The sequence below is a fragment of the Arachis hypogaea genome, chromosome 16 (assembly GCF_003086295.3).
Source record: "Arachis hypogaea cultivar Tifrunner chromosome 16, arahy.Tifrunner.gnm2.J5K5, whole genome shotgun sequence".
Taxonomy (NCBI): Eukaryota; Viridiplantae; Streptophyta; class Magnoliopsida; order Fabales; family Fabaceae; genus Arachis; species Arachis hypogaea.
In genome coordinates, this window is record NC_092051.1 from 138,779,848 (window position 1) to 138,807,110 (window position 27,263).

At 31.4% G+C, this 27,263-nt stretch overlaps 3 protein-coding genes across 4 annotated transcripts; all 3 read left to right on the forward strand.

Annotated features, from left to right (window-relative positions):
* Window positions 1-9,543: 9,543 nt before the first annotated feature.
* LOC112755269 (hydroquinone glucosyltransferase) lies at window positions 9,544-11,284 on the forward strand. Its single transcript, XM_025803247.3, has one exon. The coding sequence runs from the start codon at window positions 9,728-9,730 to the stop codon at window positions 11,153-11,155; it is 1,428 nt and encodes a 475-aa protein (XP_025659032.1). The 5' UTR covers window positions 9,544-9,727; the 3' UTR covers window positions 11,156-11,284.
* Window positions 11,285-12,098: 814 nt separating this feature from the next.
* On the forward strand, window positions 12,099-18,257 carry LOC140180390 (protein FAR1-RELATED SEQUENCE 5-like). Of its 2 annotated transcripts, none has more exons than XM_072221307.1 (4): window positions 12,099-12,452; window positions 15,698-16,421; window positions 16,571-17,996; window positions 18,084-18,257. In XM_072221307.1, exons 2-3 carry the CDS (start codon window positions 16,042-16,044, stop codon window positions 16,986-16,988), a joined length of 798 nt encoding a protein of 265 aa, XP_072077408.1. In that variant the 5' UTR covers window positions 12,099-12,452; window positions 15,698-16,041; the 3' UTR covers window positions 16,989-17,996; window positions 18,084-18,257. The 2 variants fall into 2 exon arrangements, with proteins under 2 accessions (XP_072077408.1, XP_072077407.1); XM_072221306.1 differs by having other exon boundaries at window positions 12,101-12,452; window positions 15,801-16,421; window positions 18,084-18,255.
* Window positions 18,258-25,401: 7,144 nt separating this feature from the next.
* Window positions 25,402-25,951, forward strand: LOC112757683 (protein FAR1-RELATED SEQUENCE 5-like). The gene is made up of 3 exons (XM_025806239.1): window positions 25,402-25,433; window positions 25,490-25,502; window positions 25,580-25,951. Exons 1-3 carry the CDS (start codon window positions 25,402-25,404, stop codon window positions 25,949-25,951), a joined length of 417 nt encoding a protein of 138 aa, XP_025662024.1.
* Window positions 25,952-27,263: the final 1,312 nt, after the last annotated feature.

Here is a 27,263-nt window from a genome sequence, read left to right on the forward strand (position 1 = left end):
GTACATTATGATTGATCTTCATGATTTACAGTATGTAAAATTTTAATATTTTAATATGAATATTTCTTTTGGTAATAATTATGTGTTGTGGTGCAATTTTTTTCTTTATGTATTACTACTTACTCTCTTAATTCTCGGTTTCATTCAAAAAGGAGAAAAAAATAAGATGTAAATACTATGAGATCAATTTACAATCTAATTACTTGATTATTTATGTGATCACCGAGCAACCGAATACATAATTTATTCTCTAATTTATAAAATTTAACAAAGACATTGGTAAATATATTGGTTTTGCATTTATTTATACTAGCGGCTTAACAGGCACGTTCAGCTGCTTTTCTATTATTTTTAAGAAATTAATATTATCTTTTTGTTAATATATTATTCATTTTTTAAATTTATTAGATAAGTATTTTTTATTTTAATGTTGATGTGATTTTATTTATATTATATTTTATTAAAATTAAAATTATTATAAACTAAAATATTATTCAAAAAATAATGACAATAACTGATTCAAAAAAAGTATATATAAATCAAAATACATGTTAGTTATTTATAAAAGATAATTTTTACTTAAATATCATAGATATTCATATTTGTCTTCATCTTTTTTAAGTGGTAGGCCAAAATATAAATCTAAAAACGAAGAGTTCTTTATTTTTTTATAAATCGTGAAAAATAGAATAAATGAGAATGCTTATTTTTTTCGTTTTAAATATCAAAATATAAGAATAATTAATAAATAAAATAGGAGATTATAAAAATTGTGTATCTGACAAAAATATTTCGTAATTCATCATACATCTTCTTATCAATAACTTCTTTAGCCTTTGAAAACTGTTAGATTTATTGACCATAAAAATAAATATATAAACCCTTCAAGATTATTCAATTAAAAATGACGTGTAATAAAATCAAAATAAAAATTTAGAAACATTATTTACAAATTAACTATTTATAAACGTTATTAAGTTTAATTATTTATTTTTAATTCGTATTTAATTTGAAGCCGAGATAAAAATTTATATTCAAAGCACTCTCTATCTTCATGCATAATTTCAATTGTTAAAAATATTTTTTTAATTTTATATTTAATTTTTTAATTATCTTTAATTTTATTATTTTTTCAAAATTATTAATTTATATTTTTATTATATCCCTTACTATATCAAACACTATTCTTTCTCTTGCTATTATTTTCTATACACATACCTGTATGTCGTTGTTCTCCTTTCTCGTTTTTTCTTTTTCCTTCCATATTCTCTTCACCCGACCGTCCGTAATTAATTATCACCAAGTATTATTATTGCAAATTTTAATTTTGTCTATCACTTTGATTTATAACCATCTAGTCCGTTAACTTTCATGAGTTGTTGAAGTTTCGCTAAAAAAAGTAAGACATAAAGCATTTAATTTTATATTTAATTTTTAAAATTTTTTTAATTTTTTAAATATTTTATTTTTCTTTTTTAATTTTATATTTAATTTTTTAAATATTTTTAATTTCATTATTTTTCTAAATTATTAACTTATAATTTTTATTATATCCCCTTACTATTCAAACACTATTCTTTCTCTTATTATTATTCTCTATACACATACCTATTATTGTCTAATCGCTGTTATTATATTACTTTGTTCTTTCTCGTTTTTTTCTTCTCCTTTCACTGTCTCTTCACCCCACCGTAATTAATTATCACTGTTTATATGTTACATCTTTTATATGTTAATCAAATAACCAGTGCCATATGCCAAACAAATGATATTATAGAAGTCAAAATAAATTATATTTTTGTAATATAATTCATTTATTTTAGTTTAATTTAAAAATAAATATTCATGTACTCAAATTTTAAATATAATACTCTGTATAATTAATAATTTAAAAATTAAAAAAATAATATTATCACATATGAAGTAATTTAAAAATCCTTAAATTTAACAAAATATTAGACTTTTTCAATTCATCATTGATAGATACAGACATATTTAAAAAAAATACATATAATATGAAAAAAATTAGTTCTTCCTTGGTAAGAGAAAAAGATAGAACACTATCTTTTGTATGTGAAATATTGAGAACAAATTAAAAAAAAAAAAGTAAAAGAACCATGAAAATATTAATTAGATAAAGTAAATTAAAGAGAAAAAAATATAGGTAGAAGTTATACGTGAACATAATAACTGCAATAAAACTAAATAAAATTTGTAACGATGGATGTGATGAAATCGATAGCGTTGAAGGTAAAAAAATAATGGCAGCAAGAGAAATATAACAAAGTGTATTAGGAGGTAAAAAAAAAACCAGTAAAATAGATGAAATTATAAAAAAAATAAAAAAAATATATTTTTTATGATTAAAAAAAATTCTAATAGAATAATTAGAATGAGGCTAAACTATTGGATAGACCATCAGAGCACAGTACTCACAGGTATACTTAAAACAACACTATACAAACAAAGACCAATATAGAATTAAACAAAACATAATTTAAATGAATACCTCCGAATATAATAAGATCTATACAAAAAAACTATTTATCACCACTGATTAAACACTTGTTGGCTTCTAATTATTTTTTTTTTATTTTATATATGGCCACAAAAATAAATCTTTTGACATCGTCTTTACCTAGTTTAAGATGTCAAAAAAACTCATTTAAATAATTGTGCGATACAGAGAAGAGTTCATAAGATAAAGAAGAATCAGACCAAAATAAAAAAATAAAAAAAAAGAGATCGTGGGAGTAAGGAATTGAATAGAAGTTACGCGTGAGTTTTTGTAACTGTTAGTAAAATAAGTAACTGTATAATATTTTTGAATTATGTTAGTAGGGTTAAAATAGGAAATAGAAAATTGGACACCAAACCTCCATGTTTTGGCATTATATATTGTTATAGATAAATATACAGGACCATTCGGTCTATTACTTGAATCAGTTTCGCTTTTATTATGAGTATCTAAATATTTAAAAAATTTATTCTTAACATGAAAATAATGTAGGCTGAGAATTTAAGAGTACATTCGGTAGAGTACAGTAACATAGAGATATTGTAGAAATAATTCAAATTAAATGGCGAACTAAATTGTAGAAAAAAGGTTAAAAAAATATACCAGAATTATCTATTAAGTTTTTTTTGTTACAGAGTCAAAAAATTTAATAACAAATATATTATTAAACAGTGAATATATATATTTTTTTATAATAATACAATTATAAAAATTTTATATTTGTATGATATTATATTAAAAAATTATTAAACTATTTAATAATTGAGATTATAATGATGTAAAGTACATTTAAGATAATATAATAATATTATTTAGGTCAATAATAAAAGATTTATTGAATTAAAATTTAAGGAAAAATAAATTATTATTAATTAAATAAATATAAATATAGGATTCCTACCCATATTTGGATCGTTTGGTATATTACTTGAACCAGCTTTGGTGTTATTGTGAATATCTGTATATGTAAAAAAATTCATTATTAAGATGAAAATAATGTAATTTGATAATTTAAGGGTACGCTCAAAGAAATAAATTATATATAATTGGTACATACTAAGAGTCCAGTAACATAGATATATCGTAAAAAATAATTCATATTAAATGATAAACTAACAATATAAATTTATTAATGAGAAGTATAATTTAGAGTACCTAATATAGAGTATTGTTAAGGAGGTATATTTGTGATATCTGGTAATGGTGTTGCCATGTTAGTTGGTCCACTTGATGCATCGATTTGTTTTCCTCGTCTAATACTCCCTCGGTAACTGGCACGCCTTCTGGCAAGGTGTTGGTGCCTCTGTTCTTCACTCATATTTTGTCTTCGTTGTCTGGCATAGTCTTGCCAAGTTCGTCGACCACTTCAACGTGAATCTTCCATTGGTATGTTGTCAACTATAATTACTCAAAGAAACATATAAAAACAGGAGAATGCAGGAGAAGATAGAGGAGAAATGAAGAAAATTTTTTCTATTATGGAGAGATATGGAGCAACCAATGAAGTGAGAGAGATTAAGAGAAAAAATTGGGAATAATACAATTGACGCAGTAACTTGATGTGAGAGAAATTAACTGATGCAGTAGTGGGAATTAAGTAGTAGAATTCTGTAACTGATGCAGTAACGTGATGCGAGAGAAATTAACGTGGAGAAGTTATATTAAGGTGAACGTGGATGGAAATGAAGTAGTAGAATGCTGTAACTGGAAGTAAGTTATTAAAAAGGATAAAAATGGAAAGAAAAATTAGACACAAAAAATGGGTTTTCCCATTATATATTGTTATAGATATTTTATTTATTTATGTTATATTTGTAATTATATTATATCTATTTTTATCAATATATTTTTTAAAAAAAATACCGTTAGTGTTAGCACATGGTGTATTAAATAAATTAAATGATAGAAACACGTAACTATTTTCTTTTTCAGTCAAGATTAAGTAAAATACTGTAATTTAGACTTGCAATATCAATATATTAATAGTAAAGTGGAGAAAAAAATGTAATATTATATCAAAAAAATTTTTTTAAATCATAATTATAATTTATGATTGAAACCATAATTTAAATATTTTAAACGGGATAATTTTATTTAAAAAATTCATAATTCAAACATAATTTTTATATACTTAATAGCTACATTCGAGTTAATATATTTAATATTATATTTAAAAAAACACAAACAATACACATCATATTATTTATTTATTAATTAAATTATTACAATTTAAATTAATTTTAATAGAATAATTTAAAATTATAATTTCAATTTTATCATGTGCATGATGACACGGGTTATTACACTTATTTTTATTAAATTTGACGATTTTACGATTTAAATCTTATTAAAATTTTATTACGTTTTATATATTTGATTTATTTTTTTAATTTTACGTAAAATTTCGATTTTTTCTACTTTATTAGTACATCTATTAAATTTCTTAAATACTGGCGTGATTTATTAAAGATTTAAAATATATTAAATCAATTCTCCTTAATATGATTTAGATGTTATTTAATAAAAGTGCAGATCTTAGCGTGATTTACTAATAATAAAATTAGGACATTTATGTAAATAATGTTGTAAATTATAATAGGACAAGTATATTATTAATTATTTTTTTCAAATTTAAATAAGTAAAAAATCCTATATTTTACTATATATTTTTTAATTATTTTGATGACTAATCACCTTATCAAACACTTATATGAAATAATGTATATAAATGTATAAAATATATAACAGGGTAAATCATAAAAAAAATACATTTAAATAATTTTATCGCTGATAAAAATGCATTTGAATATTGGTATCGATAAAATATTCTCACATAATTTTAAAATGCGACAAAAATATCCAACACTAAATATGTATTCTCAAAATAATATTTTAAAGATTGAATTTTGAGGGCAAATAGTAGTATTAAGCTAGTTTGGATGAGATATTATATGATTCAACCAAATGGAAAAATGAGACATGGATTAACCAAAAGCATGTATTTATGTAATTCGAATCAACGTAATTCGAATTAAAGACAATGGTAATTCGAATAAATGCAGTTCGAATTATGAGGGAATATGCATGCTAGATAGTTCGAATCATACTGATTCGAATTACACATGGGAAAGTTCGAATCACTCTGATTAGAATTATGCTTGAGCAGTTCGAATCAACCTGATTCGAATTTTATGGTGAGCAATTCGAATTGGCAGTTCGAATCTAGCTGATTCGAATTACGTATATATAATTTGAAATTGGCTGTTTCGAATTAGGAAGTCCCAGACATATATAAATATGGTGTGAACATGAATTGAGTTCATTTGAGTGAGAAAAAATGGCTAGTAAGGAGAGTTTTGTAGTGTTGGTGCATTATAGAGGGTCGATTAAGAGAAAAACATGCTCTGGTGTGAAGTTCACTGATAAAGATCCTCTAAGTATTTTTATGAGACCTACGACGAGATTCGATGACTTTTTGAATTCTATAATACAGAAACTTGGGCTGCAAGGCGTGAAACAGGTTCAGAAGTTATTCTATCGCATTTCGATCTCAGTGCTTAGAGATGACGTGAAGTATGATTCTTTCATTATAGGGAGTGACGAGGATTTGCAGGTCCTGTTCCATTGTCTTTGGCATTTTTCCGAGGTCAGGACACCTGAGTTGTTGGCAAAGTTGGTTAATGTGGTATCTAGCTCGGGAGGTTCGAACCGGAATACTCAAACTCTAGGCACGGTAGTCGGTTCTAGCTTGAGGCCCGTTGGTGCATCTTCGTCGGTGCCTGTGAATGCACCTCAGGACGAGCCTGTTGCGTCCCCGTCGTTCGCCATTGATCTCAACTGCAGTGGTGGCGGAAAGGTTGGTATCGTGGAGAGGGTGTCGATTTCTTTACAGTGTGGGGCACCGGCTGAGATCGGTGATGCATTGCTGGATGATGATGGTGATGATGATGTGGAGCCTGACCTCATTGCTGATGACAGTGGCGATGACATTGCAGCGAGTAATCCAGCTGGGGCTGGCGGTGGTTCTAGCTCTGGGACTCAGCAGTACTCTCCGCACTTTTCATCGTTGGACTTGGATGCCATGAGACAGGAGGGAGTTCCTGCGGAACCCACTGGATTTAGTGTTAGAGATACCCAGGGTACTTGAGGTCTTACAGAGTTTCAGGTTGGTCAGCAATTTCAGGATAAAGAGGAGGCTGTGTTAAGCATGAAGACGTATAGCATCCGACGCGGGGTACAGTACAAAGTGGTGGAGTCTGATTATCGCAGGTACGTTGGGAAGTGTTCTGAGTTTGGAAATGGGTGCACATGGTTGATTAGGCTATCTGGTGCCACTCTATAATGGCAAAATATATCAGCACCGTCACACACCTCCATAACGCCATATGCCGAGGCTCCAAGATCTCCGGATGCACAACCTAAAGAATGTCAGGAGAGCTATACGGCATCCAAATAAATTGCGAATACAAACTGTCTTCGTTTAGCCATGCACACTTGCTAGTCTAAAAGAGATTATAATCAAAAGGAGTTTGTCAGATACTTACATCCCCAGCCTGTAAGAGGTCTATCCTGAGCCTCTACATCGCAACTCGAGATCCCTTCTTGCTCGCTGTTATCACGAAATGAAAATAACACCAAATAATATAATAGTATAAACGTAGATATAATGAAATAATAGCAGACGATAGAATAATTAATAGTACCTCGAGGTCAAGGGCCAGCTGAACGTATCATATCCAGCGGGTCTAAATCCAGGAAAGCGCCAGAAGATCTATGACAGAAGTAGCTGTAATGGTCCGGCTAACTTGACCACATGTCTGTTCGCCATGCGGCACATGCACCGGTATAACCACGACAGAGCAGCTGATCCCTAGCTGTACCCACCCATGTCCTCAAGCCTAGCTACGTATGAGAGCCACCTAATGTGAATGCGGTTGCCAGACTTATCGGCAAATAGCTGAGTCTCTAACAGCATCATGATATAGGCCCGGGCATACCTCATAACTATGGGCTCATTGGCTCCCTCAAGAAGCTCTCCAAAGGTCTCCTGGATCCAGCTGCAGTTCACTGCAAACTTCTAGATTTGGTTTGTAGGAGGTAACACACCCAGCAACTCTTGGGACCACACCCAAGCTAGCCGACCACCCTAGATGTACGTCTGAAAATCTATCAAGCAACCACTAACATAATGTCCATCGATTGGCAGTCCTAACTGGTACGCCACATCCTGCAGTGTAATAGTGCACTCTCCGAACGGCATATGAAACGTGTGCGTCTCTGGACGCCAGCGCTCAACGAACGCACTGACCAGGGACTCATCCAGTCTGAACCATCTCTCGTTCAGCCTCGCAAGATGGTATAAGCCGGCCATCTGTAAGTACGGAACGTACCTCTCTTCCAGACGCATACCCTGCTGCCGTCGCATGCTCGAAATACATCGCTGGGGCTGCAAACATCATGTACCAAAATATAAATACCACTAACATCATTTAATAACAAAACCACTAACAACACCACTAACAAAACCACTAACATCATTCACTAAAAAAATCACTAACAAAATCACTAATATTATTCACTAACATTATTTACTAACAAAACCACTAACATCATTCACTAACAAAACCACTAACATCATTCACTATCGAAACCACTAACAAAACTACTAACAAAACCACTAACATCATTCACTAACAAAACCACTAACATCATTCACTAATAAAACTACTAACAAAATAATTATTTAATTATTTTTATAAAATTTTGTATTAAATACATAATAAATTTATCAAATAAAAAATTTGTTTGTCTTTTACAAAAAAATAATATTAATTTTTTGTATTTTTGCCAACAATACATGTGTTAGTTGAAATTTGGTATTCATCTTGCATTTTTTATGTCAAATATATTAGATGACAAAATCAATCTAGCTTGTTTTACGTGGCCTGTGAAAATTTTAAGATCAAAACAGCTCAGGTGCGTATTGCGTTACGTCATTGCGCAACTGCCTCTTTGAAAGTTTAATAATTTCATTTTAAAATGAAATAAACAATGAAAGAATAAAGAGAAGACTCCAAAATGTTTCCTGATGCTCATTCCGCATCTGCATTATATTCAATGAACGGTATCTCCCATGTACAAAAAAATATTTAGAGGAAAAGAAGGTTTTGCTAACTTAATTAAAAAAAAAGTGAACTTTATATTGTTATTATTATTTTAAAGTATTGTTTTTGTTTTTAATGTTTGGGATAAATTTTATTTTAATTTTGGTTTAATTACTCTGTTGGTTTTATAATTTCGCAAAATTTTTAATTAGGTCTCTATATTTTTTTTTAATTGAATTCATGTACCAATTTTTTTAATTGGGTCTCTACACTTTTTTTCCTTTTATTTGGATTTCTGTACTAATTTTTTTTATCCGTATAAAATTAAGCACAGTAAAATTAATGTACTCTTAATAATATTTTTGTTAAAGTTATGTTTATTCAATTTTATTTTTATTTTCACCCTTTCAATAAGTTTAAACTCTATTTTTTTATTTTTTTATTTTTTTTCAAATCCCTCTTAAAGAATTAATAGTGTAAAAGAGAAAAGAAGAAAGAAATAGAAGAATGAGGTTTGCACTTATTGAAAGAGTAAAAGTGAAAAAAAAGAGTTGAATAAATTTAGTCTTAACAAAAACATTATTAATAAGGGACACTCTACTGTACAGATTGGAGTGGTATAGAGAGAATATAATTTTTTTATAGTTATTTTTTATTATTTTATTATTATTGAAAATGTGGGTCCTACCTTTATTAATCTCTCTTTTATTCTATTAAAGGAAAAATCTGTAAACTTACATCTTTACTATATAATTCACCTATTAATAATACATCGATGTTATTTTAAACGTTTTGAGATAAAAATAAAACCATTAAAACATTATGGACCAAATAAAATTAACCTTAAACGTTAGACTAGTACAGAACTTTACCCTATTATTAAAAATTTAAGAGTGTTATTTTTTCAATTAAATTATTCTTCTACTTTTATAGTTTGAAAAGTATGCTTAGAATTTAGACTAGTTAGCAAACTCCTAATTGAAACTCATTTCACAACGTGGAAGTTGGACACAACTAGTCAACTACTACAAGGAAAAGTTTCCCTATATAGTTTACATATCTGAACCAAAATCAAAACCATAGCTTTTCTCGTACAATCCAATTGATGGCAAAAACAACGCGCATAGCTATTGTTACAAGTCCTGGCTTGACCCACCTAGTTCCAATACTTGAGTTCTCCAAAAGATTCTTGGAGCTTCACCCAAATTTTCATGTCACTTGCATGATTCCCTCACTTGGGCCACACCCAGATTCAACCAAATCCTACCTTCAAACTCTTCCTTCAAACATTCACTCCATCCTTCTCCCTTCAATCAACAAACAAGACTTGCCCCAAGGAGCATACCCTGGAGTTCTTATTCAAAAAACCGTTACCCTCTCTCTCCCATCAATTCGTGACACCCTTAAATCCCTCACCTTAAGGGAACCACTTGCAGCTTTGATCGCAGATGCTTTCGCCTTCGAAGCACTTTCATTCGCTAAGGAGTTCAATTTCTTGTCCTACATTTACTTCCCTTCTACAGTTATGGCTCTCTCATTGTCTTTGCATTTGCCAAAACTTGATGAGCAAGTTACCGGTGAGTACAAAGACCTACAACATCCTATCTATTTACCCGGTTGTGAACCAGTTTTCGGGCGAGATCTTCCATCTCCAATGCAAAATCGATCCAGTGATGCTTACAAACTCTATCTAGAACGTTCCAAAGGATTGAGTAATGTAAATGGATTCATAATCAACAGCTTCTTGGAATTGGAATCAGCTGCTATGAAAGCACTTGCAAAGGAGAAAAGTTGCTTCAGCTTTTATGCTGTTGGACCAATTACACAAAAAAGGTCATCAAGCAATGATGGTGATGAGGAATTAGAGTGTTTAAGATGGTTGGATAAACAGCCACATAGTTCTGTTTTGTATGTTTCTTTCGGAAGCGGCGGAACACTCTCTCAAAGCGCAATCAATGAGCTAGCTTTGGGTTTGGAATTGAGTGGTCAAAGGTTTTTATGGGTTCTTAGAGCACCAAGTGATTCATCTAGTGCTGCTTACTTAGACAACCAAAAGAACGAGGATCCATTGAAATTTTTACCAAGTGGGTTTCTAGAAAGAACCAAAGAGAAAGGTTTGGTTTTGCCATCATGGGCACCCCAAGTACAAATCCTTAGTCACGATTCAGTTGGTGGGTTTTTGAGTCATTGTGGTTGGAACTCGGTGTTGGAAAGTGTGCAAGTGGGAGTTCCAATAATCACATGGCCACTCTTTGCAGAGCAGAGGATGAATGCTGTGTTGTTAGTTGATGGACTCAAAGTGGCGGTGAGGCCGAATATTGGAGAAGATGGTATTGTTGAAAAGGAGGAAGTTTCAAAGGTGATAAAGTGTCTAATGGAGCAGGAAGAAGGAAAAGCAATGCGCAAAAGAATGGAGGATTTAAAAGCTTATGCTGCTGATGCAGTGAAGAAAGATGCTGGTTCTTCAACGCATGCGTTGTCACAATTGGCTAGTAAGTGGGAAAACTTTAGTGGGATTGAAGATAACAATTAAATTAAACAATTCCGCTGCGTTACAGTATTTATGGCAACTTTTACAAATTCTTGTTTATAATTTTGTTTAATAAAACTTATAAAAGTGTATTTGTGGATATATTTAATAAATATATTTTTTTTATGCCAATTCTTATTTATAATTGTGTTTAATAAAAGTGTCTTTGTGAATATATATAATAAATTAGCAATAAATTAACAGATAGTATATTAGTATTCTATATTTTTTCTTAAACTAATAAAGCCTTCTAAGGTTCGGTTGATGTGCATGTTATACATTGTTTAATATGGGCCAGCTATAGTCGGTTTTTTCTCTGTTTTTTCTTTCTTGGTAATGGACTGATATTGATGTCAGTAATAATATTTAGCTTGCGAATACCAAAAAAAAAAAATATTTAGCTTGCTTTGATACGTTGCCCACACAAGTCAAATTTGTTTTCAAGTTAAATTGTTCCTCATTCCGATTACCAGAAAAAAAAAGTGTTCCTCATTCCTGGCTTTTTTTTTTTTTTTTTTTTTTTTTTTTTTTTTTTACCAAAGATACTCGAATCCGCAACTTTTTAATTGAGTATGAGGAGACTATGCTATTTGAACTATAACTCATTGGCATTTGTTTTTCTTTTATGTTTTACACTTTACTTCAATTATATTAGGTATATATTAAAATTAATTACTAAAATTAATTATTAATATAGAATATATATATTAAAATATAAAATATATATTAAAAATAAAAATTATATATATTTATATATAAATATATAAAAATTAATTTATTAACTAATTTTTAGTATATACATAATATTTAATTTTTTACTTTTTCTCTTTCAAGTTAAACGTAGCTTTATCTCTGAATTTGCTAAGTTTGTTTTAATAATTTTCTTGTTTACTTATACCTGTCGTATCTTTTAAAAATAATCTTAACATAATGTACCAATATTTTTGTCAACCTAACTCTCTAAAGAGATGTTTTTTAATTACAAATTCAAACTCAATAAGAAACTGTTGAAACTCACTATTTGAAAAAGTTAAATGTCACAGAAAATTCACAAAATATGCATAAAATTTAAAGAAAAAAAATTTTTTGGAGAGAAATGAGTTTTTAATAAAAAAAAAAAACTTAAAATTGAGCTAATGGTAAATGTTTCATCCTTTGCTTCCTAGTCCATTTTCCTTTCAGCTACAAACCTATATATTAGGCCAAAGGAGTCCAAAAATACGAGTTCACTTACCAAATTAACCAGGCACGGGAAACATGGTCCGCAAATGCGAGTTCAGGTCGTCACGCGAAACCTCAAGTAAGTGAAATTTTGGGTTAATAATTAAATTAGTTTATTAGAGATAAGATATTCTTTAATTTTTTTAATTAAATTGATTTATCAAAGAGAAAATTTAATTATATTTATTTTTTAATCTCTTCGTTAACAATTTTTGTTAACAATCATGTTATGAATACTAATTGACAACGTACATAATAGTTGGCAACTCTAATTGAATATTGACTAAATATATTTATAAAAATCTATTAGTTTAGTTCTTTTTTCCAATTACATAAATCTTATTGATACGTCAAATGTTCGTGATATGAAGAAATCAAATATTATTCAATAGTTATTGGTTTATTTTGATGTGTTTTAATTTTTATTTATTTAATTATTATATTGGATTTTATGTTTGTAAATTTTAGGATTTTCTTTGTTTTAACCTAGTAAGAAGTTATAAATATCTCCTTAACTATTGTAGTAGCATTATTGAGTGATTAGAAATACTAAAATACTTTTTGATTTCGTGATGAAACCGTTATGTGAACAAATGATGTTGAGTGAGTCTTTCTCTTGTTACACGGGGAATTAGGTAGGAGGTAGAGGAGTAGGAGTCCCTTTCTTATTTCATCAAGAAATTGGATAGAAAGTAGAGTAATTTTATTTTAATTTAATTTCAACCTATTTTTTTTGTTTCTATTTCAATTACAATTTATCTTTTCTATTCAATTTCAATTCTTATCTTATTTGTCCTTTTTTTTAATCACCTATTCCCAATATATCTAGCGACTAAATTGATAAATTTTAAAATATATTTGGTCCACGTTCAATTAAAGATATTAGATGTTATATATGTTATCAATTAATATTTTATATTATTAATTATTGATGAAAATTGTTAATGGAATAATCGAATGATAAATATGATTAATTCGTAATATTTAAAAAATTAATTTAATTAATAAAATTTTTCATAAACAAATTTAAAAAATATCTTTTTTTTTAAAAATTAATTTAATTATTAACTTTTTGTACATGAGGTATAATTCTCAATTCTCAGTATTTTTCTAGGTATATATATTATTTTTCTAGGCATATATATATTATTTTAAAACTCTGTCTTTGTTTCTAATGACACCAAAATTGCCTAGTTTAAATATTTATAGTTCAAGTTATGGTTGGATTAGTGTGAAAAAATCAAGACCTAATTAACAGTATCTAAGAATATTTTTTGCACTAATTTTTGAAAAAAATTATTCTAAAATCATTGAGAATTGGAAATTATGATCCTACAATTCCTTGTGATGTATCTTGCATTTCAATTAAAAAAAAATCAAACCAATTATTTTTAGACAAAATTCATATAATTTACTAATTACACAGTTGAATCACAAAAATATAAAATCAATTAAAATTATATAAAAAGTGAGAGAAACTAATTCAAAATTTATAAATATATGTAATTACTACTCAAAAAATTAGGTTCTATTTGCTATTCAAATACTGATATATCTATTATTATTTTATCATATCATCAATCTGGAGTCAATTAAATGTTGTCAGTGGTTTTTAATATCTTTTTTGTTGTTGTTTTTTTTTTAAATATTTTGAATCAATATGTTATTAGATCAACTTGATTAAATTTATTAAAAAAAATTATTCACTTAATACTACTGTATTCTTCCACCTTATATGGAATCATAACTTAATTTTTAGGTAAAGTATTATCTTAGTCTTTAACGTTTAGATTCATTTTTAATTTAGTTTTTAATATTTTAAAAAAATGTTATTTGTATAATAAAATTTAGTCTTTAATCAACTTTTAATATTATTTAATTATTTTTTAATTAAAACATATTCCTATTTTTTAAATACACATTAATAATTAAGATTAATTTAAATTTTAAAAACTAAAATTTCTCTAACTTTCTACCCACTTTATAGTTAGTTATTGTTTCCTTCTTTTACATTCCTTCTCTCTCTATAATACGATTTTCTTCTACCTCGCTCTCTTGTACAAGACCCCTTCTTTTACTCTCCTTACTTATATCATATTACTTAATAATTATAAAAGCTAGGTTTATTAGTTCAAATGAATGAGTTTTAGATGTGTGCAGGAACCAATTTAAAAGATGGAATATTATTTTGGATGTGTTGCAAGTCAATCTAGTTAGTGTGTGAAAAATTTTTTATGTGCTATAACCAAGTGTAATTTATGCACAATAAATGAACAATTAACAAGTTGAATACACTATATAAACAAGCAAAAACACTATATATAGAATAACCAATTATATTGTATAAATTACTTATCTAATTAGTAGTCGTAGTAATAACTCCACCTTAAGAACTTGAAGACGATACTTCAAATTTATTCCTATTATACGTCCCAAAATTTATAATATTACACATACAAAATTGGATTAATCTTAGCATACAAGCGATTAACATTTACAAGTGTTACAAGTCCTGAAACTTACTAACACCCTAAACGCGCTCCAATTGTTACGTACAACTCACGCGCTATATAACAGAACATTATATCAATCAAAATCAATTAACGTGCGAATAATATAATTTTCAATTTTCAAAAGATTTCGTTACCTTCTTCGAATCTCCTGCCAAGTTTTTCGTTCTCCTTCTTGCGTTCTTCCCTTATATTTTTTATCGTTCTTTCTTCTGCGTTTATCACTGCTTTGTTCGTCGTCATTCACCTCAGTTTCTCTCACTGTAACTCTAGCTTCATTTTATTTCGATTTTCTGGTTTCTGAAATCAAAATCTGAATGAACCTTAAAGATAATGGATGATTCAACCTTAGATTGTCAGATCAGGGCGAAGTTAATTTTGAATTTGAATCGAACGAAGTTCCTGAGGTTTGATTTAGATTCAGCTAATTAAGATTAATCTAAATTTGATGCAGTTATTCGTCTATGATTGTCTAGCTGAATAATTCGTGAACATAGACTGTGAAATTAATGCGTGAACATAATCTGTGGATTGAATCTAATGTATTAGTTTTGATTAATTATCTGCAATTTATAGCAGACGCTTGGGTGTAGATCAGAACTTTTTGGGTGTATTTTTAGGGAAGTTTGTGTGTATTTTAGGGGGAGTTTAGGTGTATTTACAGTTTATGGTTTTTCTTGTTATTTTAGTTGATTTGTTGTCGTAACGGGTGTAGATTAGGAGTCCTTGGAGTGTATTTTACTTTGATTATTATTTTTTTATGAGGTACAGAAATTTTATAATATTTTTTTGTTTTAAACATGTATTTTTGCAGTCCTTCTCTATTGTTGATGAGCAGCTTGTTCCCAAGGTTGGAATGACCTTTAAAACCCTTGAAAATACTGCAAAATTTTACAAGGACTATGCCAATGATGCAGGTTTTTCTACAAGAGTTTGGAGCACAAATAAAAAGGAAAACGAAATTAAGAATCAATTGATCACATGTAGAAGAGAGGGAAATAGAAATCTAAAATATCTTCGACCGAGAAGACAAATTCCACAGCTGGTTTAAATTGTCCTGCAAGAATTTATATACACACATTGAAGGATGTTGGTGCTTGGATCATTTCAAAGGTTGTGCTGCATCATTCACACCCTTGCTGTCTAACTCAAGCAGAGATGCTCAAACAGCACAGGAAACTAAGCATGTCCGTTCGTCGTAGAATAGAGAATAACGAGGAAGCCGGTATCAGACCAAGCAAAACATTCCAATCATTCGTTGCGGCAGCTGGGGGTCACCACGAGTTAAATTTTATTAAAAAGGGTGTGAGGAATTACATCACAAGAGAAGTGCGGGATGTTTCGGAACAAGAATATGCAAAGGAATTCGGAAAATATTTATTGAGAATGAAAGAGAAGAATCAGAATTTCTTTTTCGAGCTCGAACTCGAGGATGATCAATCGATTAAGCTTGCTTTTTGGGCCGATGCAAGGAGCAGAGCTGCCTTTGAGTATTTCAGAGATGTTATTTCATTTGACACCACGTACAATACAAACAGGTAATATGCTGTTCTTGTTTATGCTGCTAAATTAATTTTGTTCTATGAATCTACTGCAGAGGTGTATATTGGATCTTCCTTGGGTGTATAAATTCATTATATGGGTGTACGTAATGATTTTCATTCTGCAATGTTGTAATTTGTTTCAGATATAATTTGGTTTGTGGTTCTTTCGTCGGGGTGAATCACCACGGTCAGTCAATACTTCTTGGATGCGCTTTGATGAAAAATGAAGAAATTGAGTCGTTCAAATGGTTATTTCAATGTTGGCTTCGTTGCATGGGGGAAAATGCTCCGAAAGGGTTTCTCACCGATCAATGCGCGTCAATGAAAAGGGCTATAGAGGCTTGTATGCCAACAACAATTCACCGTTGGTGTATTTGGCACATCACGAAGAAGATCCCAAGCAAATTAAATGGGTACAAGGGACATGCTGAAATTGAACAAGAATTGAGCCAAGTTGTTTGGAACTCTCATAGTAAAGATTCATTTGATAGGAATTGGAATGATTTTCTGCTGAATTTTGGTCTTGTGGACAACAAGTGGCTTTCATGTAATGTTGTTTAAAATCTGCAGCAGAGGTGTAAATTGCATGTTTTTTCGGGTATATTTATAGTCTATTTTTGGGTGTATTCTGTAAATTTCTATGAAAACTGTCATATATGGGTTCCAATCTATTTGGAGCACCACTTTTGGGCAGGGATAAAAAGCACACAAAGGAGTGAGAGCATGCATTCATTTTTTAACAAGTTTATTACCCGGAATAGCTCGCTTATTCAATTTGTCAAATAATACGATAATTGCCTCGGAAGCAGGGAGCAAGCAGAGAGAGAATCAGATGCTGCATATTTTCATACGGTCATACCGTGTGCAACCAAATCCTCCATTGAAGCTCAGTTTCAAGATGTGTACACTCATCAAAAGTTTAGAGAAGTCCAAGCACAATTTAAAGGAAAGGCAAATTGCATCACTAGATTAACGAATTCTGCTCTAGGCTATTCAGTATACGAAGTTGGAGAACAAGTTTCCAGCTCAATATTCAACGAGTTTGTGGTTACTTATGACTCAGTAGCAGCCGAGGTAAAATGTCAATGCTTATTATTCGAGTCAAGAGGGATATTGTGCCGTCACGCACTAAGTGTGTTAAGCTTTGAACGAGTAAGCTAAGTGTCATCGAGATATATATTGGAACGATGGAGCAAGAAGGTAAAGAGGCAACACACACACATCAAGAGCAGCCACGACAAGCCATTGTTGGAGCCAAGAAGTAAGAGGTTTGACGAATTGGTTTTTTGTTCACAAAATATTTGCGAATTTGCATCAGAATCGGAGGAGCTGGCTGCAATTCTGCATTGTGCGTACGATAACGTCATGGTTGAGATGGAATCATTGAAAGCCAAAAGGAAGGGGACATCTTCTTTATCTCACGAAGACGCCAACTTGGAATTCGTTAACGAGCTTCAAAGCCCTCCAAGGATTCGAACAAGAGGACGTCCAAAAAATAGGCTAGGTTCAAAGTTGGACAAATAGATTGCAAATGCCTCAAAGAAGAAGAAAACAAAAGCTTTAAATGAGGTAAAAGTGATGTTCTTTAAATATGTGGTGATTGAGTTTAATTTTCTCGTTAATAGTTTAGCTAATATGTGAGTTTATTATATCCAGTTAAACTTCTTTGATGCTGCATCAGTGGTGCGTTCAAATTCCAGCTAATATCAAGGACGTGTTATGAATTATCAGTTCAGAGAACCAGCAGCAGCGGATAACTTTTTGGGTGTATAGTTACAGAATATGGGTGTAAAGCACTGTTTTTTGGGTGTATTTCTGAATTTTCTTGTGTTTCACATTTTACATACATATATATATATATATATATATATATATATATATATATATATATATATATATATATATATATATATATTTCACAATCTGATGTTTATGTTATAAAATATTTTTTGTTTTTTTTACTACGGTTTAGGGTTTAGGGTTTAGTGTTTAGGGTTTTAGGGTTTAGGGTTTAGGGTTTTACGGTTTAGGGTTTAGGTTTTAGGGTTTAGGGATAAAGCATTAGTGGATAGAAGTCTGGTGTATATTTAACTTTCCTTGGGTGTAAAATGAGATCTTATGAGTGTAAAAATCAATGATTTGGGTGTATAGTATAGGTTGGTTGGTTTAGGGTTTAGGGTTTAGGTTTTTAGGGTTTAGGGTTTAAGATTTTAGGTTTAGGGTCTAGGGTTTTAGGGTTTAGGGTTTTAGGGTTTTAGGGTTTTACGGTTTAGGTTTTAGTGTTTAGGGTTTAGGGTTTTAGGGTTTAGGATTCAGGGTTTTAGGGATAAAGCATCAGGGGATAGATGTTTGGGTGTATTTTCAACTTTTTTTCGGGTGTAAAATGTCAGGTTATGGGTGTATATTTGGTTTGATGTTTTTCTTCATATTATAGTACCTATAATTCAGATATTTTGAATACAGCAGAGAGAGTTTAATTATTGAAAGAAATTTTACAATAAACTGGATTATAATTGGCAAATTTTTACAGCATGTATTCAATTTGTTACAAGACTACCTAACAGTTACATTACTCAGTGTCAATATCATTAGAATTTATCTGATAATATGGACTCAATAATAATGAGGATGGCTTGGACAGTTTTATTGCATTACTCCCCTAATGGCTTCAGCTTTGTCTTGATTCATTTCATTGAATAGAATCCGGAGAGCATATTCTACTCTATAGTGGTCCACCTCGTCTTACAGTTAAAAAGAATATTCTGTTTAATCAACCATATTAATTGAGTAAAGTAATACAGAGTTATTTAGTTTTAAACACATTTACCTAGGTCCAATTGTCCCACTCATACTTCAACCTTTTAATGTTTTCGGGCTGAATTATCTCAAGCCACTTCATTACGTAAATAGCACAGTCATAGCTAAAAACCAAGAAAATAAATTACAAATTACATATAGGAAAGTTTAATTTTCAGATTGAAAGATTTATACCTTGTCTTTTGGCCTGAGATGTTAATGTATGGCGGTTCAATTTCCTTGTCCTTGTCCTTTCTCTTCAGAGGTGCCCCCCAGCATATACTCTAATTCGTGAAATTACATATCCCTTAAAACACAAAATAAATCAGTAATACATGAATAAATTTAATAAAGAGATACACCCAAAGGAGCACAAACTTACACCTTATATTGAACAGAAATACACCCAACTATTAAAATACAAAACACAGAACCAACTTACAATGAATTTATTTAGGGCCATTCTCTCATCGGACGGAGATGTCGTGTGATATGGGTCGAGTATATAAAATTTCCACTTTCTTGTATTAGCCAACCATAACCACCAATTTTGTGAATGGCAAACAGGTGCAAAAATCTGAAGTATGTCCAGATTGAACACTGTTTTAGTTTATTTGGCACAAAAGTAAAGAATGGTAATAAGAAGTTTTAGAAATGAAAACTTATATAACGATGCGATGCTAATTTTTAAGGTCCAAGAAGGGTATAAACATTGGGTAGTCTTCCACCCTGAATGACTTATTGGTTTTAGGCTGTAAGAATACCCCTTCTGGATGATTTGCAATGGCCATGTTCTGCAAAAATTGTGAACCACCAAATGAATACAGAAAATACATCCAAACGAATGCAGAAAATACACCCAAATGAATACACAACTTACACCCAATTGAACATAGAAAATACACCCAAATGAACACATAAAATATACCCAATTTAAGGCAGAAAATACACCCGAAAGAATGCAGAAAATACATCCAAAATTCATTGAAGCAACCCTTACCACAATATCAGGGGGGAGACAGTATACTTCTTCTTGAAACCTTTTAATCTTTTGCTGGTTTAGGATGAGGCACATGGCAGAGACAATCTAGAAAAAGATACCGAAATCAATTTACATCAATCAACATTGCAGTTAATTTTGGTGATAAAAATATTAATGTTATTGTAATATTACCTCAGCTTCTATATGTGTTTCATCTGCGAGTCATGCGAGGTGGACTTTTGACAAAATGTATCTATCTTGGGCATTGAGTGTGCACACGGTGTCATACTCATTAGTTAGTCCATTTCCATATGTCTTCACTCGTGTGGCTTAGATGTAGCATTTCTCTTTCATGTCACCCGTATTTTCATTCGTTCTCGCAGGAGTTTCAAACTTCTCGAAACTCTCTCCGCCACTCTCCTTTCGAATCTGTGGACTTTTTCCTTTTGTTGTCACCCCACCACTTGCAATTTTTTCTACCAGATCCTCTAATTGTTCTAGCAATTTTGGGGTTTCAAGAGTTTTTGCCCTCTCTCCATCTTGCGTTGCCGCCCCCTTCTGTGTTGCTGCTTCTTCTTGGCTTGAATCAGTCAAGCCAAGGCTGAATGATGACATCGGACCTTTTTTAGGAACGTGCGATGCCGTCCGTGCCATCATCATCAGCGCAGCAGCGTCTTCTGGGGCTGGATTACTGCGTGATCATGTATAACGTATTATAAGAATAAGAATATACGAATGATAACGAAACATTGATTTTACTCTGATAAACTTACATTTTAGATGGAGCTGGTGGAAGCGTGTGTGTGCTTTCTTCAGGTTTTTGGGGTGGTTCAGGAGTGCTGCAGGGTTACATAAAATTAATCATGTTATAAAAAAAACTAGTCAGAGATCAATCGTGAAAATATACACCCCAACAAGGATCATATATACCCCAACAGGGGCAATATATACCCAAACTGTAACCAAATACACCCCAAGACTATTCCTTACCTTTTTGTAGTTCCTTCATTATTTTTTTCACTTGGAGACTTTTCAGGGGTTGGTTCAATTTCTGGCACAGGGGTTGGTTCATTTTCTGTCACAGGGATTTCTTTATTTTCTGGCACAGTGGTTGTTTGGGACAGTGGTAGACAAACTTGAATCGGAACTCTAAACAAGAAGAAAAATAAAAGGTTAACATACAAAGCCCCCGAAAATAAAATGGTTATAAGGTTGAAATTTTCTTGAAAAACTCACATTGAAAGCGCTTCTCTTTGCGACTGTGTCTCTACCCGCACAACCATCATGTTCTCTTCAGCTGGCTCACTGGCTGACTCTTTAACCAAACTCAACCTAAAATACACCCTAAGAAAGTAAAAATACACCCGAAGCATTCAAAAGAAAGACATGCTTTGTTTTTTGAGAATTTATATACTTCCAGTTTTTGCTTTTTTTTCCTGCCTTTTTTTTCTCGAATAAAACATTAAAGGGCTTTTTTTTTCTAAAAAAAATATATACAGAATTAGAAGTAGAAGATAATAAAAGAATAAAAGCAATGGTTATTAGAAAGAGAAATTACATGCTCTCTACCGGTTTGTTTACGCTACTTTGATCTGTGTGTCCTTGAGATGAAGGATCATCACTTCCTAAGTTTACGTCCGGTATTCTAAACATAATAGAGTACATATTATTCATAAAAAATACCATACTATTAAATCAGGATAACAAGATTTTATCAAATAAAGCTTCTTACATTTCAGATGAGACATAGTGACCTTCCGTCGATCGCAGGTCAGCTTCCTTCTCCCTGGCAAACAAGAAACAATTATTAGCAAAGAAAACATCTTAAAATCTGAAATATACACCCCCAACAAGACATACCCCTGTGCAGCAGATTTTTCATTCTTTTCCCTTAAGAATTCATCTCATTCTTCAATTCCAATTTCAGATCTGATAGTACATGCATAAAAAAAACATGTTAACAAATATAATTTTGATGATAGACGGTAATATAGCTTACAAAGTACTGTACCCATGATAAGATTGAGTTTACTCAGGAGATGAATCCTCAACAATGACTTTTTCTTTTTGGATTGTGTCCTGGGGGGAAAAAACAAGTATGAATCAGAAATACAAAATTAAATTGATCAGAAAATACTATCCAAGGAAGTGCTTACTTTTATGGTGTTCTCTGAGTCTTTTTCTTTGTTTTTTGCTTCTCTACTAGTGATGATTCTTCGCTTCTAAAAGTTAATAAGAGACGCTCTGTTAATACATGAAATCTTGATAATAAACCCAAAGAAAAGCAGTAATAATTTCAGAACATTACTCATCATTTGATTCAGATTCTGAATCAGAATCCTCCCGAATCTTCTTTCTTTTTTTGGTTTTCATTCTGGAAGGCAAACAATCATTATTTATAAACATACTAAAAGGGACAAAATACACCCAAATGAATACACAAAATACAACCAACTGAATACACAAATATACCCAAATGAATACACAAAATACACCCAACTGAATACACAAAATACACCCAAGTATATTACTTACTTTTTGGATGTTCGGATGGGTTGTTTCCTTGTTGGTCCCTCTGACTCTTCTTCTGTCTTAGAATCAGAGGAAGAATAGACTTCAGCTTCAGATGTTTCAGTCTCTGATGATGATGAAGTTGCTTTCCTTTTTTTGTTTTTTTTTGTTTTTTTCTTTCTTATCTTTTTTCTTCATTTGTTTTAATTTCTCCTATGTTTCGGCCATTTTTACAATTCCCTGAAACATTAGAAAAGTTAGTTAACAGCATTCACGTAAATAAAATACACCCAAGGTATTCTTTTCACTTATCATATGTTCATCTACTTCTGCTTTCATTCTTTCAACCAACTGCTCTCTAGTCCAGTTGGCAATCCAGGGCTGTGGAGGTCTCTCTTCTCCTTTCTTGTCTTTATTTATTGATAGGTGGAAGTAAACTATCATCAGGGCAAACAGGCAGCCGTCAATTGCCTTTTTCTTTTTCAGATTGTAATCTTTATGGCCTTGATGATGAAATTCAGAACATGTGCTCTCTAGTTTTCCTCTTTTATTCCGTTCATCTTGAAAATTAGTGCCAGGTGCACAGGGGAGATTCTGTTGATTGTGGTTGGTAACAGGAACGCCATCTGTATATAGAGGATGAAAATCCTCTTGAACATGAGACGATCCTGTTCATTATCAACAGCAATAGTCATCATCTCATCTGTCAGATTTTTTAGAGTCTTCCCTTGGAATCTTCTAAAAATGTGTTTGTTGTCTTCAGAAAGTTTCTTATAATTGACTTTCTAAGGGAATAGATCTCCTACAAAAAGAAAAATAACATAGTATGAAAATCACATGAAATACACCCAAACATCACTTGAAAAACACCCCAATATGGCTCATATACACCTATGTCTGTAATGAGTTACTTGACGCGTTGAGGCCAAGCGCAGCCCCTATTGTGCTTGGTCTTACTCTAAACGAACCATAGCCGGTTTCAAGTGTGTTTTTCCCAAGTTTAAAGGAGTTTTCCAACTCCTTTAACAGTTTGTGATGCACCCTTAGCGGCGGGATGTGCATAAGGTCACCAAATCCCAAATCCCTAACAATTGCTTTCTTTTCCTCGCTCATATTTTTGAATTTCTCAGTCAACAAATGGGTTGTACACTTAAGGTCTTTGGTTTGCTGTAAACAAAGTAAAATTAGAGTCAGATATATTTCTATTATGAAAAACTAATTTGATCTAAGACATATATTTGTGCTTACAATTTTTTCAGCTTGATTTTTGCTTGCCATTTTTTCTGAAATGAAAAATACACCCATAGATATCAGTCAGATACATCCATAGATCAACCACATACACCTATACGGATTCTCATAAGAATTTAATTAGATCAGTTCAAAATGATATTCAATTCACTCAAACATGCATAAATATACAAGGTCAAGCAACATTACAAGGTCAAGCAATATACACCCAAGGACAAGCAATATTAGAACAGTTACAATAGTTGATTATATTACATTATATCAGTTCAGAAATATACACCCAACAAATTACTCCATATACACCCAACAATCAACCATATACACCCAACAAATTACTCCATATACACCCACCAAATTACGCAATATACTCCCAAAAATCTGTTACGAGAAGAACTAGATTAAGAAGAACAATAAAACCTAGAACAACTTAGAAGAATAGTAAAACCTAGAAGAACTTAGAAGAACAGTAAAATCTAAAACAAGAAGAACATTAAAAACAGTAAAATGAGAGCTAGAACAAGAAGAACAGTAAAACCTAGAAGAACGTAGAAGAACAGTAAAATCTAGTTCTTCAATTTCAAAATGTGGAAAATCTACAAGATGAGTAAAACAGTAACTTACCTTGAATAATATTTCTTCGCTTTTTCCGGCGATTTTTGATGGAGAGTTCTATCCTTTGTTCTTGATTTCTTCTAATCTTCACGACGAGTTCGAACATCTCTTCAGAATTGTAATTTGTTTCGAATCTTCCTTGAAACTTGACGCTTTGCGTTTTCTTTGAGGGAGAAGAGGAAGTGTGCGCCATAATCAGCGTGTTTTGGAGAGCGTAACCGTTGTGTGAGGCGCGTGGGATTGACGCTCCATTCTAAAGGCTTGAGTGCGCGTGGATTGTTTCTGGGCTGGGCCAACTTGTAAGGCTTGTAGGCCTTAATTGCTTGTATGTGTAGCAGGCCCCTACAAAATTATACGTTTACACAACCCAAATCACAAGCTTGCACACCAAATAACTAAGGAGGCCACTTACATAAAAACACAAAAAATTTCTTTTTTTAAAGACGTGTATACGTGTCATAATATTATTGGACATCTTTATTAAACTGGTTAATAACCTATTTTTAATAAACCAGAATAAAATCGATTTATTATAACAAAAATAATAAATCTAATTGTCCGTATTATAATTATTAGATCCGGTTTGTTCCAATCAATTTACACAATATAAACCAAATTATATTTAAATTTTTTTATAAAAAGACAAATATATCCTTAATTTTTTATTTTGCGAATATTTAAATTCCTAATAATTTAAAAATATAGTTAAGTCCCTATAAAAAATAATTGTAACCCTAACCCCTTATCCTGTCCAAGCCCAAATTCAAGCCTAACGGTGAAATAATTTGCAGCCTTCTGGGATTCTCCCAAGCTCACTCGATCATGCTCAAACCTGGAAAGAAGGGATATTCTTGGTAATACAATTCATCAATTCCCAGATTCAAAGTCGCAATCTTTCGAGAATTTACAGGAACTTACAGCAGGTAAAGTGGCTGCTAATCTTAAAGGCCCAAGGTCGAGAATTTACAGTAATTCACCTGTTGAACCTTATGTGGGACAGGAGTTTGAGTTAGAAGCAGAGGCTCATGCATTCTACAATGCATATGCCACGAGTGTTGGATTCATTGTACGTGTTAGTAAACTCTCTCGATCAAGGATCGATAATTCTGCTATTGGGCGGATTTTTGTCTGCAACAAAGAGGGATACAGGATGACTGACAAGCGTGAAAATGTTATACGGCAAAGGGCTGAGACAAGGGTTGGTTGCAAGGCAATGATAATGGTAAGGAAAATAAGATCTGGTAGCTGGGTTGTTACACGTTTTGTAAAGGAACACAGACACCCTCTTGTTGGTCCAGGAGGTGGCAGAAGGGATTTCATCTACGAACAATATCCGGTCAGTTCTCCTTCTTCCATTGCTATGCATTACTAAATTAGTTATCTTCACAGTTACTTCATGCCAGATTGATTAGAAATGACAAATTGGATGGATCATGATGTCACTATTAAGCTAAATGTTGGAGATTAGCATCAGGCTATTTCAGAATGAAGTTTTTCAGGATAATATTGGTTCTTTTACATGTTTTCAGCTTATTTTTCCCCACTTACCTCTTTGTTTTCTGATACTATTTTCCGGGGCAAACGAGATAGAATTCGGGAATTAAATCAGCAGTTGACAGCAGAGAAAAAAAGGTCTGCCACCTACAAAAGACATCTTGAATTGATACTCAAGCACATTGACGAGTATAACGAGAGCCTATCAAAGAAAATACAGCACATAGTAGACAATGTAAAGAAGATGGTAAGCAAAGAAGAACAAAGTCAATTGAACTTTCAATTAGCCACTCTTTAAATAATTTTTCCCTGGACGAAACACAGAAACGAACCGTCAATTCAAAAATACTGCGATGCGAAGCATACAAAGTGCAATGTTAGTAGTATTCTGCTAATTGTTGACCCTAGGGTGTTTGCTCTCTGTTCCTGCTTTAGATGTCTGGTGGGGTTCTCATGCAATGGAATTCATTGTATTGTTTTCTTATTTATGCTATGAATGAATGACACTTTTAATTGGTAGAAGAAGAAAGCCAATTACTGTCAATGCCTGGTTTTATCTGAGTTGATTCTTGTGGAGCTATGCCAGAAATATGATATTATTACTCAAGAGAGGCATTCAAATGCCATGGTAGAGTTGAATTGTTCTATTTTTTTTATTGAGTTTGTAAAACATGATCCAAGGCTTTGACTCTTGTGTCTAGTAATGATTAATCTATTTTGTATATATAATGAGACTTGTATGAGCATGTTGTGCTCCTAATCCATGTTCATGTTTTCTCCCTTAGCTCAGATTCCATCAATTGATTTGCTCTAAACTGTTATGTATGATTTCCTTTGCTGCAACGAGTGAAGTAATCAATGAAAGTTCAACCTTCCATTGCTAACTGGATTTACTACTATTAAAAATGGTTAAGACATTAGAGTGGATCTCAAGTATATAATCCTAAAATTTGCTTTCTGAATTTTAGTTTCATTTTTCTTTTGGTGTTATCATGAGAATGAATTTGTTGATTATTTACATAATCGTTACTTCTATATGTATTTTTTTACTATTTATTTTCTTACTCCCATGTCTTATGGGAATCTTAGGATTGTATTTTTATTTTTAGTACTGAAAATAAAAAACATTGAAAATGGTAATAGAAAATAAAAATACAAATAAAATATATTTTATCTTTCAAATAGATATC

Excerpts from the sequence above, each read along its gene's own strand:
- LOC112757683 (XM_025806239.1), top strand. The coding sequence starts at position 25,402 with ATGCTCAAACCTGGAAAGAAGGGATATTCTTG.
- LOC140180390 (XM_072221307.1), top strand. The coding sequence starts at position 16,042 with ATGCTCAAACAGCACAGGAAACTAAGCATGTCCGTTCGTCGTAGAATA. Across the intron at positions 16,422-16,570 it reads ACCACGTACAATACAAACAG|ATATAATTTGGTTTGTGGTT; the intron begins GTAATATGCTGT and ends AATTTGTTTCAG.
- LOC112755269 (XM_025803247.3), top strand. The coding sequence starts at position 9,728 with ATGGCAAAAACAACGCGCATAGCTATTGTTACAAGTCCTGGCTTGACC.